Source organism: Tupaia chinensis, unplaced genomic scaffold, assembly GCF_000334495.1.
Source record: "Tupaia chinensis unplaced genomic scaffold, TupChi_1.0 Scaffold000353_1, whole genome shotgun sequence".
Lineage (NCBI taxonomy): Eukaryota > Metazoa > Chordata > Mammalia > Scandentia > Tupaiidae > Tupaia > Tupaia belangeri.
The window spans coordinates 72,211-92,813 of record NW_006159847.1 but is presented as its reverse complement, the minus strand read 5'-3'; the positions used below and the strand labels follow the sequence as shown (position 1 = coordinate 92,813).

The following is a 20,603-nucleotide window of genomic DNA, read 5'->3' as shown; positions in this document are numbered from 1 at the left end:
AGAAGAAATGATTTCCCCGATGCTATTAAAACAGCTCTGTATTACTCGGACAATATTCTAAGACCTAACTAATAAATGACCACCTGAGGTGGCTACTTCTTTCAAATCTTTGTCTAGCTCTGGGGACTACATTTGTGATGAGACATTCATTCATTTTTTTCAAGAAATGGTTATTGGACATTTACTGGGCCAGATCCACTGGGATACAGTGGGAAGCAAAGTAGAAACGCTTCCGGCCTCTGTGAAGATTAAATAGCCTTATTCAGAGACTGAATCATGCACACGCATGTGTTTTATTTCTCCCACATGAACTTCTCTTTTAAATCTGAATTCATTGGAAGTTGGAAGATTACACATAAAAATCTTAACTTCCAGCTTCTCAGAAAATTCACTGAGCCTGCCGTCCTGTTTTCAGCCATGGCTGCAGCCGGGTGGAAACTGACCTGTGTTGCACCATAGTCTCCACCACTCCCCATCGTCTTCTGCCCTATCTACTTCATACATTTCCATTACCCGGCTGCCCAGGAGGCATCTGGAATTACAATCCTTGACTTATGAATCCTATGCTTGGTCTTTTAGATTATTTGTGTGTGTGTGGACTGAGTCATTTGGATAAATGGAAATCTGGTTGAATTAAGAACTATTTTTATAAAAATCATCACTTTCACTTGTTTTTATTTATTGCTTTATATTTTTTGAGAGATTTTTGCTATAGGGCACATGTACTCACCAGAGAGACAGAGAGAGAAAAAAGTAAAAAATCACCCCTATGGGAATGGCCATGCCCCAATCTCTTCTGCTCTGTTCTCTTCTCGGGATTTTGGGCATGCATGCACACATGCCTAGGGTGAGTTTCAAGCCACCGGGTCCAGGACTTAAACCATGGTTGGCCACATGGGAGTCTAGCACCTCAACCACTATACCACCTGCTGGCCCTTGTTGCTTCATATTTTCAAAGTCTAAAAATAACACTGTTGGTGGTTTACATGGAAAACAACAGAGAAAAATGTCTTAAAAACATGGCATTTACCATATCTTGTTTCCCATAGGGTCTGGTAACAAAATTCCTTAGGAGAAGCAGTGGCAGAAGTTACTGGCAGGTGAATTTTGGAACCTAGTAGAATAGTACTGTAAATACCTTCCTTTCTCTAATTCTTTTCAAGCATGTAGATTTTTAGGGAAAATTGCTATGCTTTAATGACATTATAATAAAATCACCCTTTTGGGTTACATAAGAAATTTAGAGATTAAAACATAAAATTATCTGAAGCAGATAATCAACTCAGGTACACTGACGTTAAAAGCATAGTCAATGATCATCTACTAGATCTTCATGTAGATTCTGATCATGTAGATTTTCTGAAGAACAAAAAGGGCTAAGTAAACAGCATCTAAATAAAAAAAATAGTACCGGTGTAAAGACAATGGTAGAAAGGGAGATGATGATCAAGAGTGGATGTCGAGGGATCGGAAAGCCGGAGAAAGGAAAGAGTAATCACGATTCCAGAGAAGAGGCCATGCCCTCCCACCACATCCCCCGTGCCCACGGTGGCCAGCCCAAGGCCTCCACGGCTTAACCATGGCCCCTTCTCTCCTGCCCAGGACGTGGTGGTGGTTGGAGAAGAGAACTTCACCACCCCCTGCTACGTCCAGCTCGATGCCGACGCCTGCCACATCCTCGTGGAGAACCTCAGCACCTATGCCCTGGTCGGGCAGTCTGCCACCAAAGCGGCCGCCAAGCGCCTGAAGCTGGCCATCTTCGGGCCCGTCTGCTGCTCGTCGCTGGAGTACAGCATCCGCATCTACTGCCTGGATGACACCCAGGATGCCCTAAAGGTAGGAGCATCTGCCTACCCCGCCTTCTTCACCTCCACCTGGATGGAGGCAAAGGATGGACGTGTGTGCACTCACTGGCATGGGTCTGTGTGCATGCTCCAAGTGTGTGACCACACTGTTTGGCCAGATAATGCAGACGTTTCTCTGATGCCACACTGATATACGAGCTGTTTCCTTTATGCTGATTTTTCCCAAGGGCTACTTTTGTTTACCTTCCTTGATTTCTTTTAATGAAAAATTTAGAAGAATTTGGCAATGAGGTCTGTGGATGGTAAATTACCTGCTTTCGTGTTTATTTCAGCTGCGTTCTTCCTATAAAAGGAATTGGCATAATTGCTCACACTGTATGTTCCTCTCGTGTGCTACTGCATTTATATGCTTTTCCATTCTTTTTATGAGGGCTGTGAGGGAGCGCATTGGCATTTGACAACAGGCTGCTGCTTTGCAGAATAAATGAGCTTAATTCCTAGTGCGATTATTACCATTCGTTTTATTCCATTTGAAGCTCTAAGGAATATAATAAGTGCCTTTGAAGAAGTTATGATGTAGAGGGAGGAATAAAAGGAAGTATGGCAAAGACGAGATGATCCAGTGTCATCAGTGCTACAGCTGAGATGCAGGCTTCTGCAGGAGTTCAGATGGAAGATCAAATCTGGAGGGGAAACAAAAGCTAACATTGGAGACTGACCCTGGTGGAAAAAGGATTTTCACCAGCAGTCATGGGGAAAGACACAAGATTTCTGGGTGCAAGGAGCAGCGTGGATGAACAGAGAGGTGACGATAAATGCAGATCTAGGCAGGACTGTAATTTCCAGTAAGCCTAGAATGATAGGTAGGGGGTGATTGCACTGGACCTTGACTGCCAGAGAGAGCAGTTGAGAAGTTCCATAACTGTACTTTTCAACTTAATGGAAACTAGAAGGATTTAACCAGAAGAAAGACAAAATTAGAAATGTATGTTAGAAATGTTAGTCTGGCTTCACTGGAAAGATAGCGTCTACTTAAGAAGGAGTGTCTGGCTGAGCTGGGGTGATGACAGAGAAGCGAGAAGTACAGAAGATCTGGGATCTGGTTCCAGCAGCATCTACAGGGTCTGGGACTAACACTGAAGGTGTGTTACAGAGATCAAGCTTCTGCTTCTAAGAAGCAGTGGCAAACGCAGGGGCAGATACTTTAAGGTCTAGAGACAGTGCCTTAGTCAGTGCAGGCTGTTATAACAATGTACCACAAAACAAGCGGCTTAAACAACAAACAATTTTCCTCATGGTTCTGGAGGCTGCAAGTCCTAGATCAGGGTGACAGTATAGCTGGGCTTCAATGAGGGTTACATGGTGCTGAATTCTCACTTCACTGTGTCCTCCCTTGCAGAGAGAAGGGTGGAGAACTGTCTGGGTTCTCTTTCGTAAGGTCAATTCAACCCATTCTTGAGGACTCTATCCTTATGATCCAAGTACCTCCCAAAGATCCTGCCTTCTAATACCGTCTAATACCAAGTGTCCTTATGATCCAAGTACCTCCCAAAGATCCTGCCTTCTAATACCATCACAATGAGGGCTAGGATTACAACATAAGAATTGGCAGACACGAACACCCAGTCTATAATTGTGCTTTTTTTTTTCTTGGAATACTGAATTAGAGGTATGAATTGGGTATCTAGAAAAAGACACACAAGGGATGGAAATACAGGTGTGGTTCTCTGAACAGAAAGCAGATCCTCAGACAGAGGATTAAGAACCATCCTAATTATATTAATATTTGTCAACCAGCACACTTGGGGAGACTATCAAGAGAGTAGGAGGAAATGAGCATGAAAATAATAAACATCACTGAGCTCTTTCTGTATGCTGGGCGTAATTCTAAATGTTATAGTAACTTCTTTCATCTTCACCAACCCTGCAAGGTACCACGCTCTCCATTTCACAGATGTGCCACCCAAGGCACAGGAGGGTTCACGAGTAGGTTGCTCTAGATCACACAGCTATTCGTGGAGAAAGCAGTGTCCAGGGCCCAGCAGCCTGGGCTCACTGCTCCCCAGCAGGGCTGCTTGCAGAGCCATGTCTACAGCACAGGGAGGAGATGGGGCAACCAGCCATGAGCTCAGGAAGGACTGGCACCCAGAGGAGGAAGGAAAGATGTGGATGGAAAAGGAGTTGAGGAGGCCAAGGGAAGACATTTTTTCCTGAATATCAGGATCTTTCCTTCTGGAGTTTCCATCCAGAGAGTGGTTCTAGGTCCTGAAAACTAAATGCTGCAGGTTGGGTCCCCTGAGAATTAGACTCCTAGGGAACAGATGTTAAGGGACACAGTGGAAAAAGGAGCCCAGCTAGGGAGACTATTGAGAAAATCTGTCCCTCTTGGTGGATTTGACCAGGACAGTCTCAGGGCTGAGGAGAAGACCTGGTTGGTCGCTGGGCATGTTTTGATGGTCCGGCCTGCAGGAGTTTCTGGTATTGAATAAATGATGGCACCCCCCCAGTTCCAGCGTAAAGCTTAAGGTTTTCTCTTTTACATTCCTCGTGCATGTGATACTTCTAAGGCACCGCATGGATAGAAATCAGGCTAGACTTAAATTTTTCTTAAAGAATTTTTTTTTTCTGTAGGGGAGCCATGGGGCCTGATTAAAAAAAAAAAAAGTGTGGGGGGGTTTTCTTTTTTTTTTGCTGGTCAGAAAAAAAAAAAAAAAAAAAAAAAAAAAAAAAAAGCATGCCATGAATTTTCTCTAGCATATTTGCACTATTTGATAAGCACATTTTATATTCACACGCATATTTGTATACTCAGGCACTCTCAACCTGTCTTCTCAACAGACATACACACAAATCCATGCAAAAATGTTGTATTTTCTACAATAACCTTGATTGTTTTCATTAGTAAAAGATGCAACTGGTCAATACCCAGGAAGACTGACAAACAGCTTTAGGCAGTGGAACGATTCAAGAGCAGCTTGCCTCATGGTCAATGTTTTCCAAATAGACATTTATAAATTCTCAGCATCTGGGGATCCAGCACTTAGCCTGAAACAAATATGAATAATGGATGAGGCTTTCTTGCACCTTGTGGCCTTTTAATAATGCAGAGATGCCCAAATCCGAGTTGTAGGTAAACGGCCTATCCAGCACATTGGAGAGACAGTTCGGCTGAGCTACCACCACCTCACACCCACGCTTGGATTGGAACCTTGGGACCAATTAGCTCGAAATGATTTTCTGTTACTGAAATCCTGCCTCCTTGGCACCCCATCTGCTAACATTGCCTGCCAGGGGGCCAGCAGGTGGCGCGGTGGTTGAAGCACTGGACTCCCACATGGCCAACCACGGTTCAAATCCTGACCTGGCAGCTTGCTTCAACTGGTCAATACCCAGGAAGACTGACAAACAGCTTTAGGCAGTGGAACGATTCAAGAGCAGCTTGCCTCATGGTCAATGTTTTCCAAATAGACATTTATAAATTCTCAGCATCTGGGGATCCAGCACTTAGCCTGAAACAAATATGAATAATGGATGAGGCTTTCTTGCACCTTGTGGCCTTTTAATAATGCAGAGATGCCCAAATCCGAGTTGTAGGTAAACGGCCTATCCAGCACATTGGAGAGACAGTTCGGCTGAGCTACCACCACCTCACACCCACGCTTGGATTGGAACCTTGGGACCAATTAGCTCGAAATGATTTTCTGTTACTGAAATCCTGCCTCCTTGGCACCCCATCTGCTAACATTGCCTGCCAGGGGGCCAGCAGGTGGCGCGGTGGTTGAAGCACTGGACTCCCACATGGCCAACCACGGTTCAAATCCTGACCTGGCAGCTTGCTTTCCCACTTTCTCTCTATCTTTCTCTGGTCAAATTAAAAAATAATAAATAAATCATTCTTTAAAAAAAAAAAAATTCCCTGCCAGCCTCTCTCCCTGTCTCTGTTTCTCTACTTGCTTTTACCCATAAACCCTGTCTATGACAGTGTCTATGCCAAACACCTCCTCCTGCTTCAGGCCTGCCCCTCCTGAGCCATGCTTTCCTGTAATCAATAGTTCTCAATCTCAGAGCACGGAAGACCAAGCTGAGGCACTTTCACAAAGATTCACTCCAGGGCCCTACCATACCAAGTTCTGATCTAATCAGTCTGTTGGTGCTTCTTATTAATGCCCACCGGGTTATTCTGTTGTGCAGCCTTGGTTAAAACACATTGTCCAAAACACTGCCACAAATCTTTTCGCAACTTTAATATTATTAAGGACAAACTTTTCTACATCTTCAAATACATTCTCTCTCCATTTCTTTCACCCGCTCATGTAAACTGCCACTGGATCTTCCAGGAAGCACTTCACAATGCCTGCGGTGAGGCTCATACCCTCTACTAACCAGAAGGCCCAGCGTTCTAATCCTGCTCATGCCCCATGACTACTTTCTGGGCATCTCTCTACATCATGGACTGGATCTTTCTTCTCTCGCTGCTTCTGAGTGTGGGTTCCTTAGCACAGAATTCTACATAGTCCCACCCCAGCAGTTTGCCTGTGTTCTCTGTCCACCCATTTTATTCCCACAACTTTCTAAATTCACAATTGCTACTTAAGTCACAGTTCCTTTGCCCAAATTTATTGCAGTAGCCTTCACATCATCCCACATCACGTGTCCTCCAGCTGAACATGTTCTAGATCTCACCTCTATGAGCAGCTGCCCTATGGCCAAGATCTCCCCATGGCACTCTCCCTTTCTGACCCTAACTACCTGGCCCTCCATCTTGCACATGGGGTGTATGGAGGCTGCCCTTTGTTCTTTTATTATTTTTTAAGAGTTTTTGTTTTGTTTTGTTTTGTTTTGTTTTTTGCTATGGGACATGTGTGTTCACTGGAGAGAGATAGAGAGAGAGAGAAAGTGAAAAAGCAACTCCCCCAGGGATGATAGCCATGCCACAATCCCTACTCTTCCATTCTCCTCTTGGTATTTTGGGTACACATCACATGCACCTGGCGTGAGTTTTAAGCTACCAGGTGTAGGACTTGAATAGCAGTCGACTACATGGGAGCCCAGAGACATAACCGTTGTGGCATCTGCTGGTCCTCCCCTTTGTTCTTAAGGAAAATGTCCTCAACCTTCTGTGGTCTCCTGGCCCACAGACCCTCATCTGTTGCCTTTGCTTGTGGGAAACCCACTTCTACCTGAAATCTCTCATCATTTTGCACTGCTGCAGGCTTTTCTCATGCCCAGAGCTGACAAAGAACAAGCTTCTGCTTCTCCTTGTAAATTGATGCACATTTCTGATGATGTCTATCATGATCAACCAGTATCTGACCCAGTGCCTCCCCTGGTTCTCACAGTGCTTTTATTTATGTTTTCTTGAATGATCAGATTTCTCAGAGTTCTTCCAAGTCTCTCTTCCTCTTGTGAAGTTCCCAATGGTGTCACAGCCCCCTTCATGCTTAGCAGTGCCTTAGCGCTCAGTGGACACTCCCTCCACTGCTGTCCTTCCACCTCCAGACCTGTCACTTCAGCCTCTTCTCACCTAATCTGCACTCTGCTGAAACGGAGCTCTGCTTCCTGTTCATGCCAGATCCACTTCTTGCCACCTCCACCTCCAGCCTAGCAAATGGTGCCCGGAGGAGGGCATCTCCCCACACACTGCTGTCCTTCCACCTCCAGACCTGTCACTTCAGCCTCTTCTCACCTAATCTGCACTCTGCTGAAACGGAGCTCTGCTTCCTGTTCATGCCAGATCCACTTCTTGCCACCTCCACCTCCAGCCTAGGTGCCCTCCTCCGGGCACCTCCCCACATACGATATTTTCTTAGAGTTACCCCTACAGGCTAGAGAGTCTTTCTGAACTGCACAAAACTCACAGAAATGCTGGACAGGACAGAGACGAATACCCAGGGAGCACTCATCCTCAAGGTCATGATTCTCACAGTTCTTAAGAGCTGCTGCAAAAAGACTCTGGCCCAAAGATTAGAGTTAAATGTGTGTCAAGAATATTAATTATCACTTTTTATCATATGTGGTCATATTAGCCATGACATGGGCAGGGGAGGGGGAAGGAGACCTCTTTATCAGTTAGTCTTAGCAACCTGGATGCATTCTTTCATCTCCCCACTCACTTCTGCAAGTTTGGCAAATTTTGTTTCAACTTCCTTGAGTTTTGTTAAGCCTGGGGGCAAAAACGGTCACCTGAAACTTAAAAGCTGCGTTTAGCCACTTGCAAGCATTTGATGTAGAATTAGAATGCCAGCAGTGACTACCAGAATAGAAGTCAGGGCTGCTGGGAGACCGTGGAATTCTTTTATACACCTTGCAGGTGGAGTTTTTCCCCTGTGCATGTGCTTAAAGGACCAGCAGGTGCAATGCTGGAGTTGAGTTCCCATAAAGAAATAAAGATGCTGAGAATCGTGAGAACAGTTTAGATTCAACTCAAATAGAGAGGTCAAGCCTATTGAAAGATTGCATTTGGTGTATCAGAGCTTTGCTTTTCCCCTTCTCTACAGATGACTAAAGTAATAAAAATGATGTTTTCCTTTCATTATTTGCAAAGACTTAAATCCCAGTATAAACAGACCAGAAATTAACAGAGAACAAGGTTATATTTGGGATACATTTAAAAGCACCCAAGGAGAAATATACATCTACTTGGAGATAAGTAATCTGTGCCCCACTAACCAAGGGGTACAGTGGATGAGATTCTCCTTCTGTCATTGAGAGTTTTAGACTGAACTCTGGGGTTCATGGCCTGCGGGGGGAGCTTTCTGCAGGCAGACCAGGCGCAGTGAGGGACGTGGAGTTCTGGCGGATGCAGGCTTGTCTAATGTGCATTAACCCAGGCTGGCTTTCTCTGCGGAGTCGGTTGGCGTGGGGGAGAGTCTCCTTGGTTTAACTCTGTTTCACATCCCCTAATTAGGCTGTATATGGAAACTCTGCACAAATGTAAAAAGATGAGAGAAGAATGGAAGAAACCCTGAAAGGTGGCGGCGGAGGAAAGTAGGTTGGACGAAGCCCCGCTGAGTTGTATGACGAGCCGCAGGCGTAGGCAGCTTTATAAAAGAAGGTGGTGTTATTTCCACCCTGCCACCTGTCACCTTCCCTGCCAGTATCCTTCTAAAGCTTCCTCTGTGGCAAGCTGTGACCTCCCTGAACCTAGAACCCCTCCATCTGCCTCTCCCTGGCTTTCTAAGGCTGGCCTTCCGCGGGTTGGCCGCATTAACTCTACCTTTGCTTCCAGTTCCCTCAAGCAGCCTCCGAGCCAGCCTGCCCTGTGTTTTGTATTCGCAGAACCTCTGTCTGCGGTGGAATGAATACATTCATCCGCGGCTCAGTACTGGGTACAGCATGGGGGAGGGGGTGAAAGGCTCCCCAGGGTGTGGAAGGGACTATGGCGTAGTCATGCTGTGCTCAAGAAATGGAAACACCAGAAACTGGGGTGGTCATCCAAGGAGAAGTTCGCACACCTCAGAGTTTGGGATCCAGGGTGTAAGTGCCACATCAGAGGAGGGTGGCCCAGAGTATCACCTGGCACAACGAGGGCCTCATGAGCCCACGTGCATGCATGTTTCTGGGCATCCCGATAACCCTTGAGATTGCCATCACGGGGACCCCACACTGATGCCCAGTAACCTCTCAGAGGCCTCAAATTTCAACGTTCCATCAAATGAAGTCTACATCCTCCCAATACTGCTACAGACCTACCAATTCTTTTATGGAATTAGCTTTTGTCTTTTAATTTTATCAAAGAGAGAAGAAAAGTGATAAAGCAAGCCACCAGGTGCAAGGCTTAAACCACGATCAGCCATGGGGAATTTCAGCACCTTAGTCACCATGCCACCTGCCAGCCGCATAGGCCCATCGCGGCACTCTGGCGGGTCAGCCATTGAGTCTCAGTAATGTTTTCATGCCTCTAAATTTAGACCTTCTCCTGAGAGTTGGCCCTGACCCTGTCTGGTGCCTTGGCAATGACTTGCAATGCTGAATTCACTTCACGAGAAGGAGGGAGAAAAGAGAAGACAACTAGACATTGTGGTGGAATAATGCCCCCGCCCATGTTATCTGCACATAAATGCTCAGCCCCCGTGAGTACGTCCCCTCGTGTGGCCAGGGAGACTGGCATGTGCTGGCCAGCGGCACAGTACATCATCCGGGCTCTTGAAAGTGGAGAACTTTCGCCTTTTGGCTGGAACCACCGTCTTCCAGTAATTCACCAAAATGACAAACACAAAAGAGGAGAGGCACCCACATATGTTCTCTAGGCCTTTTAGAAAACATGGAGTGGCTCCTTTATAACATACATGCAAACAAGAAAGGTGATATTGCGGACATCAAGGGAATGGGTACTGTTCAAGAGGGAGTGGCCCACAAATGTTACCATGGCAAAACTGGAAGAGTCTACAGTGTTACCCAGCATGCTGTTGGCATTGCTGTAAACAAGTTAAGGGCAAGATTCTTGCCAAGAGAATTGATGTGCTCAAAAGCAGAGACAGCTTCCTAAAACATGTTAAGAAAAATGACCAGAAAAAGAAAGAACCAAAGAGAAAGGTCTCTGGGTTCAAATGAAGCACCAGCCTGCTCCACCCAGAGAAGCACACTTTGTGAGAACCAATGGAAAGGAGCCTGAGCTTCTGGAACCTACTCACTATGAATTCATGGCATGATGGGTATTAAAAATAAACTAATCTATGGTCTATAAATTAAAAAAAGAAAGAGGAAAAGAAAGAAAGAAAGAGAAAGAGAAAGAAGAAAGAAAAAGAAAGAGAGAAAGAAGAAAGAAAGAAAGAAAGAGAGAGAGAAAGAGAGAAAGAAAGAAAGAAAGAAAGAAAGAAAGAAAGAAAGAGAAAGAAGAGAAAGAGAAAGAGAAAGAGAAAGAGAAAGAGAAAGAGAAAGAGAAAGAGAAAGAGAAAGAGAAAGAGAAAGAGGAGACCGTTCCCACTGTGGTCACAAAGAAATATGACCCTGGCATGGGTCAGGGACATGGACTGTGGGATCTGAAGATGAGGGAGGGCATTGTGAGCCACCTCTGGAAGGGGAAACGAGAGGACAGCAAATTCTCCCCTGCACTGTCCAGAAAGGACCGGAGCCAGCCGACAGCTTGGTGTCAGCCAGCGAGACCTGCCAGACTCCCGGCCTCTAGAATGGAGAGGAGTTGCTGGGGGTCTTAACGTATTTATTCAGTTCATGCAGGGAGTGGGGTACCCTGACAGGGTCTCACCACACTGCAACCCACCCAACCTACCAGCCAGTTTCACAGAAGCAGGTGCTCCCAGCATGTCTGGTCAACCCGGGGTTCAAACCCGGATCTCCTGTGTGGCTCTGGGATGCCGCAGCGCCCTGCCGCCCGCCCCACCGCCGCTGGGGGAAGTTCGTGTTGGTTAAGTCTCTGTTTGTAGGAATGTCTCTCCGTAGCCACAGAAGACCGAATCAGAAGTTTCAAAGTAACGTGCTCAGAGGTGAAAAGAAACACAAAGTGGCTTCGGAGTCCTGTCTCCACCGCAGATGTGGGAGCTAATCCTGCCTCAGGAGTCTGCCCCAGGTAGACGAGTGGCATGGCGCTTCCCGGAGTGCCACCGCTTGGCGTGTAGCTTTAAGTGTCACAAACAGCCCTACCAGGCAGCTGGAAGTGGCAGCTCGGCCGCGTGTGGGGGGGCGGCAGCTGTGGGAACAGCAGGCAGAGCCCAGCGGTGGCTTTGACGGGAAGTGTCTGACATGGCCAGGAGCCCGGCCTCGTCATTCTTAGGGATGAATCAGGCAGACACGCTGCCGGGGAGAGCAGGGCACCCCGACCCCAGCGTGGACATGGAAGGACAGGAGACGGGCTGGCAGTTAGTGGTAGGGTTAGGGCTACCAAGCAGGTGGGCAGGTCGGCCGCAGTCAGAGACCCCGCACTCAGGGCCTGGAGCCAGAGAGGGACAGGATGGGGGCATGACAGCTCTCTCAGCCTATGTGTTGAAGAGTGCCAGCCACAGCTGTGAGCAGAGGACCAGAGACAGGTGCAGAGAGACGTGCCTCATCCCCAAATGACAAGGACAGGTTTCAACCCAGGAGGAGAGAAGGAACCAGAACTGGGCAGACTCTGTAAAATCTGGCTGGGGTGGAGATTTTTGTTTTTAGAAGTTTTTCCCTTATGGCATGTGCTCTTGCTAGAGAGAGACAGAGATGGTGAGAGAGAAAGTGCAAAATCACCCCCCACAGAAATGGCCACCCCTCAGTCCTTTCTCCTCCACTCTCATGCACACAGATGCACCCAGCATGGTTTTCAACCCACCGGGTCCAGGAATTGAACCATAGTCAGCCATGTGGGAGTTCAACCATCTGCTGTCCCCACAGAGGGAATTTTTTAAACACCGGGCAGTACAGTTTCTGGGCTTTAACATGTGTGAGACCCAAGTGTTTGCTGGCTCAGTCTTTGAGCCTTGGAGAGCCGTGTGTCCCAGGGCAAAAGCCCCGTGACCATAGGGTGCTGAGCAGCAGCCCTCAGCCTCCAGTGCTCTGTCCAGCACTGCGGACAGAGTGTGGAGAGCCGGCCATCTCCAATGAGCAGAGTGGGAAAACCAAACCAAGCCTTACGCCCAGCACGGGCTGGCTGCCATTGCGCCCGCCCCCACTACCGCCTTCACACCCTCACCTCAGAGGTGGCCTCCAGACCTGCCCTCGCTCCTCCACCTGCTTGCACCTCTGCTACTGACCTTAGGTTTCTGGTGCAGTAAGTCCAACCATGTGGGGTCTTGTTTCCCACCGAGAGCGACAAATAATATCCAAGTAAAACAAAGTCCTGCTGTAACTTCCTCCCATTAGCCTTTCAAGAGGAGATTTCAGGGGGTTACCAGAGACATAGCTTAATCACTGTGTTACCCTTACTGGGGCTGAGCAGGTTTCTTCTAGTAAGAAAAGGAGAAGAATAATACAGGGTAGCTGGGGAGAAAACAAGAGAGGGCCAAGGGCTAAAAGCTAAATAACCCACTATCAGGATAACACCCCTGAGAAGCCGATGCCTCCAAGGAAGAAGGTGCTGCAGTTCAGAGTGGGGGTGGGCTGGACAAGCTGCTCATGTAGTGTGGGGTGGGGGGCAGAGGGAAGAGGAGTTGTAGGGAGGAAAGCCAGCACTGGGGGCACAGGTCCTCAGACCTGCCGGAGCACCCCGGAACCTCACAGTCGCCTCTCTGCAGGGCTGTGTAGCCAGCTTCAGCTCCAGCAGGCAGGACTGGTCATATTCTCTGCCATGTGCTTCAGGCCCCCAAGAGCCTGCCACATGGTTGCCTGGGGGTCCCAAGGAGTGGTAGTTGTGAGACTGACACTTAAGGGGTTTTTGCCCAGGCTGGGAAGGACTGAGAGAAGGAACTAGGGGAAGCAGAAGCCACCGAAGCCCGGTGTCACACAGAGCGGGGAGAGGGATCAAGCCCCACAGCCCTGGGCACAGCCTCCCTCTTGCCTGTCTCTGTCAGGCGGTGGGAGAGCTCTGGGTCTAGCCCAGACAGGCTCCCTTTCCACACAGAGGCCCTCAGAGCAGCTTGGATTTATGTGGCTCTTAGTGGCCCAGGCTAATGGCTTGGCATGGCTAAGGACTGGGCTTAACTGGTTATTGCGGAGTTGCTCGTTCTGCGTGGACTCCCTTGTCCTTGCCATGGCGCAATCTCTCGCGGTGTTGGGAATCAGTATGGGGTGGCCGGGAGCCTGCCTGGGAGGTAGCTCTGCACTGTGGGGAGTCCAGCCTGCAGGATGGCTCAGAGCCTGGTGGACACCAGGCTCTGGGCCCGGAGGGCCTGCTCCCAGTGACACCACCGGTGGATTCTCCCAGGTGTGTAGACAGGTGTATTGCCATGTTAACTGGGTGTGTGTGTGTGTGTGTGTTTACTTATTTATTTCATTCACAAGAAAGATAGACAGAGCAGCATCTCCAGTCCGGTCTTCTCACCCCGATCCACCTCCCGTCTCAGTCAGCCCAGATCAAAGGTGTGTGCACACCTGGTATCCTCAGGCAGCTCTCAGGACGTGAACCCAGGACCTTTCCCATGTGGTGCAGTTGTGTATCAGCGATGCCACTGCCTAGCTCTGACAAACAACTCATGGGAGTGTCCTTTCTTGGCAAAGTTAGAGGGGTGGGATGGACCTGTAGGAGGAAGTCAGACACTGACCCCATTCTCACATAAGCAGAGCAAGTTCATCAAGCAGCAGGTGGCTCCACCCGGAGCCGGAACCAGTCTCTGGGGCCTTGGGTGTGTAGCCTGCAGGACAGACCAACTGCAGAGGACCATGACATTTACATTCTGGAGAACGAAGAGCCTAGATGATCCTAATTCCTATCACGGCATTTCTTTCCAAGGTCGTGATATCTTTCTTAAGTCTTCCTAAGTCTTTTGACCTTAAGTACGTTGTGTTCTTTTTCTCTCTGAAGGTGGGTGGAGTATCTTAACCTTTGTGATCCCAAAGCAGCCTGTCTAGAAGTGACTGTAGCGCTGAGTGTACTGCATGAGGCAGGGACAGGGACTGACTCGTCTGTGTGCCCGAGCCTGGCATGGTTCCTGATGTCGCACTGACGATGCATGAATGCTCCCAGAAGACAAAGCGAGGAAAACAACTCACGGCCCTAGCTTACGGATGTGTATGTCATTTTATGTCCTCTTACATATCTGTATCATATGTAATAACCAAAATGATTTCATGCCAAAGGAATTCAGAAAACCAAGCGTTCTGAAGTACCAGTTTCAGCATCTTTTTAGGCGGAATCTTAGGTTTCACTGGAAACCATAGTAGTGTGGAGCAGAAGCCTTGTAGGCCTATCAGGTGGGCTGGCTTCTTCTGTGTTCCGGTACAAAGCCCACAGAGGAACTTGCCAGACGTGACATCTATGACTCGTGCGGCTCTAGATTATTTTAGTTTCCAGGGAGTTGCTTTATTTATTGATCGATAACTCTTTAATTCACACTTAACTATGTTTAATTCTCACTTTGGTTCTTGACTTCTATTTTGTTATATTCCCTTGAAGTTAAACATCCAAGTATGATACCAGTTGCCGATTTCCAGGGAAAAACAATGTTTAAGTTGGGTTAAGAGTCTTTTTACTGAATCATTCACTCGTGGGCTGATTTCTCCCGAAGGCACAACCAGGCTCAATGAACCTCGGAGGCAGAAAAGACAGTGTGTTTTGTGTTTATTTTTCAGCTTATACTTTTTTTTTTTAACCTAAGCATATCATTTACAAATAAATAAACATGCATACTCAATTTGTTAACTGTCAGGAATACGCAAGAAACCTACTGAGAGGCCTCTGTTGTGATGGGCAATTTATCTTGTTGGGGTTCATGTCCAGGTAAAAGGGAGAACGTGGCTGGTTCGCCTCACTGTGCGGAGCAGCTTTGCAGCACTCCTGGTCAATGGCAGTGTGGAGGGCGTAAGGCTTTGGAGAGTGTTCCCTGGCCCCACGTTATGAAAGTGGGCTCCCCGTGGTACTTTGCAGAAAGAGCTCTCCAAGCCAGTCCAGATTCTTTCCCCACCACCTCTTTCCCGTGATGTTGAGATCATGCTCAAGAAACCAAGAACCTTACTCTTGGGCTGACCCATCCTCGACTTTGCATCAGAATGTAGTGTTAGATTTCTGGCCCTCAAGGTCATGGCTAGTAGGCAGCTGAGATTGTTTTCAATGGTCCTCGAGCAAGAAGGGCTGATGTTCTCCATGCTGACTGCAGGGATGGGGTGTGGATCAGACATTGTTGGGTACAATTACCTCCCAGAATACAATGCATCTCCTTGTAGACATCCCAGGGAGATAATTTGGACATAATGAAGATCTATAGTAATCAGATAATTACTATCGATTGCTCTTTAGACGTCTTGATGAGGTAATTAGGGCGTACTGGAAAGAAGCTAGAACTGATTGATTGGCATGACTGTAATCTCAAAGATTTCTAATTATGTTTCTTTTCTTCTAATGGCTTATAAACAAACATCATTTTAGCTTTAGAATTTGTCAGGTGCCAGGTTTGCCGGGAACATCCGCTTTCTCTATTATGCTAACGAGACACAGAACATGATCAACATAAGCTCATTATGCCTTCCTGCAGAAGCAGAAGCTGCAGTTAACCCTTGCTTTTCTTATTCTTCTCCATTTCCACATGGTCAGACTCTTGTCAAGGAATGGGGTGTGCAGTGTTGTGGGGGCCATTCCACAAAGAGCATGGATGACTCTGGGCTGGAAGACCAGGGTGGCCTACTGGGGACCCTCGGAGCCTGCTGAGCTGCAGGCACAGCGACACAACCTGTGTGACGAAGTGGCCAGCTGACAGCTCAGGCTCCTGTCACAAGGAACTGCACTCGTCGGTCAGGAACATTAAAGCTCAGGTCCGTGGTCTCAGGCCACAGCACACGCTTCTCTGCGTCAGCGTGCTGTTGCCTCACGGCTCCATCACACACTAATTGGAGGAGTCCCTGACGGAGACCACATTGCACATGAACCTAGTACTCCCTCCACCTCGGTGGCTCGTGCTGTGTGGAATCGCGGCCTGACCCAGAGATGGTGGATGCTAAGCAGCAGCTTGAATCGAGCTGCTTCCATCTAACCAATGTCCAAGAGCTCTGCACCTGCTGGACGTTACATACGTGCACTGGAATTCGTGCGACAGAGGCAGAAGGGTGTACCAGTGGGGAGGAGACAGGTCCTCATAAGCAAACGTCCTCACTGTGACCCACCTGTGCTTACTGCCCTGGTAGGTGCCCCACATCTGTATACGGCATTGTGAATGACCTCCTGTGGACACATACTCCTGCTCTATGGAAACAGCACCAAAGAAGGAAATCCTATTTTGATCTATTTTTTCTTTGAGAAAATCTATTTTTTCCCTGGACTCTCATGTAAAAAAAGAAAGGTTACAAGTTGCCTACATTTGTATCATTAAAACTTTTTTCCCCATTTTTTTGTGAAATTTTTATGATAGGGTGCCATGCACATGCCAGAGATGCAGAAAAACAGACAGAAAGTGAGAAATCAACCCCCCCTCTGGGGGGGGCGGCATGGCCACACCACAACCTCCTCTCCTCCATTCTCTTCTCCAGCTCTTGTGCATGCACACACATGTGCCCGGCGTGAGTTTTAAGCTACCGGGTCTAGGACTTGAACAGCGGTCAGCTACGTGGGAGTCCAGCTACGTAACCCTTACACCATCTGTTGGTCCCAAAACTTTTAAGGCATGGGAGCACAGGGATGGTTCAGACAGCAAAGGGGACTCAGGGTAGGTTGTTCACTGATCACAGTGGTCAGGTACTGTGGGGATAACTGCATCTGCCATTGGAAGCACTTCATTAACTCCCATGAACCAGCGCGAGAACTGGGGGTGTATACAAAATTCATCTTCGCTTGAAATCCCTACAGTATAAGTACATAGCAAATACTGAATCAACCCCAATTCTTAAGTAACATGGTTCTCTTTTTAAAATTTAATCTGACTAACTCTTTAATATTTGGTGTTGAAAAACTTTCCTTATCTGTATCAAAATATTTTCCTCTAATAGAATGAGCATATTTCTCCTTTTATATAATGGGAATTATACAATGGATTTTTTAAATTAATTATTTTATTTAACTTTATTTATCTTAATTTGACCAGAGAGGGACAGTGTGTGTGTCAAACAGAGTACTGACCATCTTTTTAAAAAATATTTTAATTAACTATATTTATTATTATTATTATTATTATTATTAATTTGACCAGAGAATCAGAAAGCAAGCCACCAGGTCCAGGACTCGAATCATATTCGGTCATGTGGGAGTCCAGCACCCTTAACCACCATGCCACCTGCCGGCCCTATAATGGATTATTTTAAGGAAAAATTTTATGATTTCACTTCAGTACATAAAGAAACATGAGACTGAATTAAATTTCTAAAATAAGTTCCAAAGTTTTGTTGGTTGACTTTATCAAGTTCAAGATATGGGCTTATCATCTAGTTATTTGCTCCTTCCCCTAAAAGTCCATTGAAAATCTATTTTCTTATCTATATTTATATTTCTACCTTTTTTTCATCTTATTTTGGGGGTCTCCCTGTTTTGGCTTCTGATTGTTATTCTCCAGTATTTGAATAAAAATTCCCCTGTGGAGCCATTTCTATGGCCTAGTCATTCAGGGAGCTGGATCCCACATGGCCAACTGCAGTTCAATTCCCAGCCCTGGTGGCAAGTAAACATACCGTGAATTTGTGCATGTGTGCATGCTCCAAATTCTGACAGGATGGGAATATGGAAGAGAAGGGACTGTGTTATGACCAGCCCCTTAAGGGAGGATGCTCTCCCTCCCTCCCTCCGTGTCTAACAAGTACACGTACCTCTGCCCATGAAAAAGTACAAAAATAAAAACTCATCATTTGGTAACGGCAGACCCTGATTTGGTCCACAGCAGTGTGATGTGGATTTGTGGGTCGACACGGAGTGTCAGCTGCATATACACGGCAGGGGCTTCAGATGAAGGGTCCCAAGGCTACAAAAGCGATGTTCATGGTGTCATACAAGTTGGGTCGCTATTTGGGAGGCACGGTGAGGAAACTTTCCCACCCAATGAGGAGGACCTAGGAGCAGTGATGTAAGTCAATAATGTGCGTTTGGTTTGGGGCATGTCCTTCTAGGAAGTTCTACAACTTGAGAGACAGATGGGAGGACAGCTCCTAGAAGAACCGAAGGCTCTTCATTTCAAAGGCAGCACCCACAACCTGCGCCTGTCGATCCACGATGTTGCCCATTCTCTCTGGAAGAGCAAATTGCTGGCTAAATACCAGGTAAGGTGCCCAAACTGAACTAAAGACTGGGTGACAGCTCCTAGAAAAAGGACTCCACTTACATGGACACGGGAAACCCCCTTCCTTGAAACCAGTCACGTCAGTACTCATTTCTCCAAGAGCTTGGGGTTATTTCAGATTTTTGAAAAATGCCTTACATATATATTTGAAGGAATGCTTTTCTAAAAATTCTCCTTTAAATAATTCTGTTTTATTTGTAGTAAACAAAAAAAACTTCTAATGCTATCGTTTTGATTCATTGTCATAGTAAATGTTCACAATGAATTATTACCAGCAGCTTCAAGAGCCAGTAGGTTGCATCGTGGTCAAGGCACTAGACTCCCACATGGCCCGCCACAGTTCAAGTCCCAGACCCAGCAGCTTGAAAATCACACCACGCATGTGTGCATGCATGCCCAAAATCCAAAGAGGAAACTGAAGGAGAAAGGATTGCGGTGTGGGCATCCCCCCCAGGGTGTAACTTCTCACTTTCCCTTTCTCTGTCTCTCTCTGGCAAGTGCATACACTCTGGCAAAAACCTCCCCCCCCCCAAAAAAAAAAACACAAAAAACTAAAACCTTTTTAAAGACAGCCTCAAATGCACTCACAGAGAAGACTGGAAAGACCCTGTTCCCCCATGTGACACAGTGAGGCCTGTCTTGCTAGGGAAATAGTGGCCTTCACCTGAACACGAAGAAAGAACCCCAGTTTGGGAACAGAAATAGTATGTAAAAGTACACCCAGTCAGGATTTTACTGGATAAAGGCATAAAAACACCGGTCCGATCTCTCAGTGTAGCTACCTGTGGGACCGTCACAGACCTCCTGGGGTTTCCACCTCCTCTGTCCATGTCACCTGAGCTCTCAGGAAACTGACTGTTTTGATGGAGCTGTGAGCCTAATCCCCTCTCCCAGGAGATGCAGACACTTAAGGAAGCTGCGAATCTATGTCCACACGCACACAAACCCCACCCAGACCCAGAACCGACCCAGAACCACAGCTGGCTGCTAGTACTTTCTTTCTTTCTTCTTTTTTTTTTTTTTAAGAATTATTTTATTCCTCTTTGTTTATTTATTTTAATTTGACCAGAGAGAGACAGAGTGAGAGTGAGAGAGAGAGAGAGAGAGAAAGTAAGTGAGAAAGCAAGCCACCAGGTCTGGGATTCAACCTACAGTCGGCCATGTGGGAGTTCAGCGCCCTTACCCACCATGCCACCTGCCGGCCCCCTGGCTGCTAGTTCTGAACAGAAGTCAAGAACACACAAGAGGAACGAGGAAGACTTTTCAGCTACATTCTTATTATCCTTTGTCAAATACACATAAATTGTGGGAAACAAATCTACTGGCTTGGGCCAGCCATAGTGCAGTGGTTAAACCCTATGTATGGTGCCAGATCCCACACAGTTGACCACAGTTCAAATCCTGGCCCTGGTGGGTTGAAAAACATACCAGGTACATATGCATGCCCCAAATCCTGGGTTGAAAAACATGTTGGGTACATATTTATGAATGCCCCAAATCCTGACAGGATGGAGCAATGGAGGAGAATAGATGCAGTGTGAAAGTTCCATGGCTTTCTGGTGAGCACATCTCCTCTGACCATGTGTGTGTGTATAAATAAACACAAATCCTACTAGTTTGTTAGCTATGAGTTTTGGGGAAGTTGCTTGAAAAATTCCTATCTGAGGGGTCAAAAAGCCCAAGGAAAATGAGTACCATAAACAAAGTATGCATTGATTTCAAAAGTTTCTGCACCAAAATAAACCCATGCTTTAATTCTAGTTTTCCCGGGACTTCTGAAATCCCCTCATCTATAGCAAAGTCCCTGACTGAGAGAAGGCTCTAGGCTTTTCTCACCACATTTCTTTTGCTTTCTTCTTTCATCTAGGTTGCAACCATCATAAAATCCCACAAATCTCCTCCTTTAATGAGCAATTTGCTTTATCCAATGATAGCGGAAAGTACTATTTTAATAATAATAATAATAATAATAATAATAATAATCAAGCTCACCCTGGCTGAGTGCTTTCTGTGGGCTACACACGCT

The 20,603-nt window shown here is 46.8% G+C and overlaps 1 protein-coding gene across 1 annotated transcript in view; it reads left to right on the top strand.

Moving 5' to 3' along the window:
• Positions 1-20,603, top strand: part of UNC5C (unc-5 netrin receptor C) — a 422,503-nt gene that overhangs the window by 386,275 nt on the left and 15,625 nt on the right. Inside the window, exons 16-17 of the mRNA XM_006152415.2 lie at positions 1,603-1,836; positions 18,408-18,557. Coding sequence (XP_006152477.1) covers positions 1,603-1,836; positions 18,408-18,557 — 384 coding nt within the window. The remainder of the gene's footprint in view (positions 1-1,602; positions 1,837-18,407; positions 18,558-20,603) is intronic.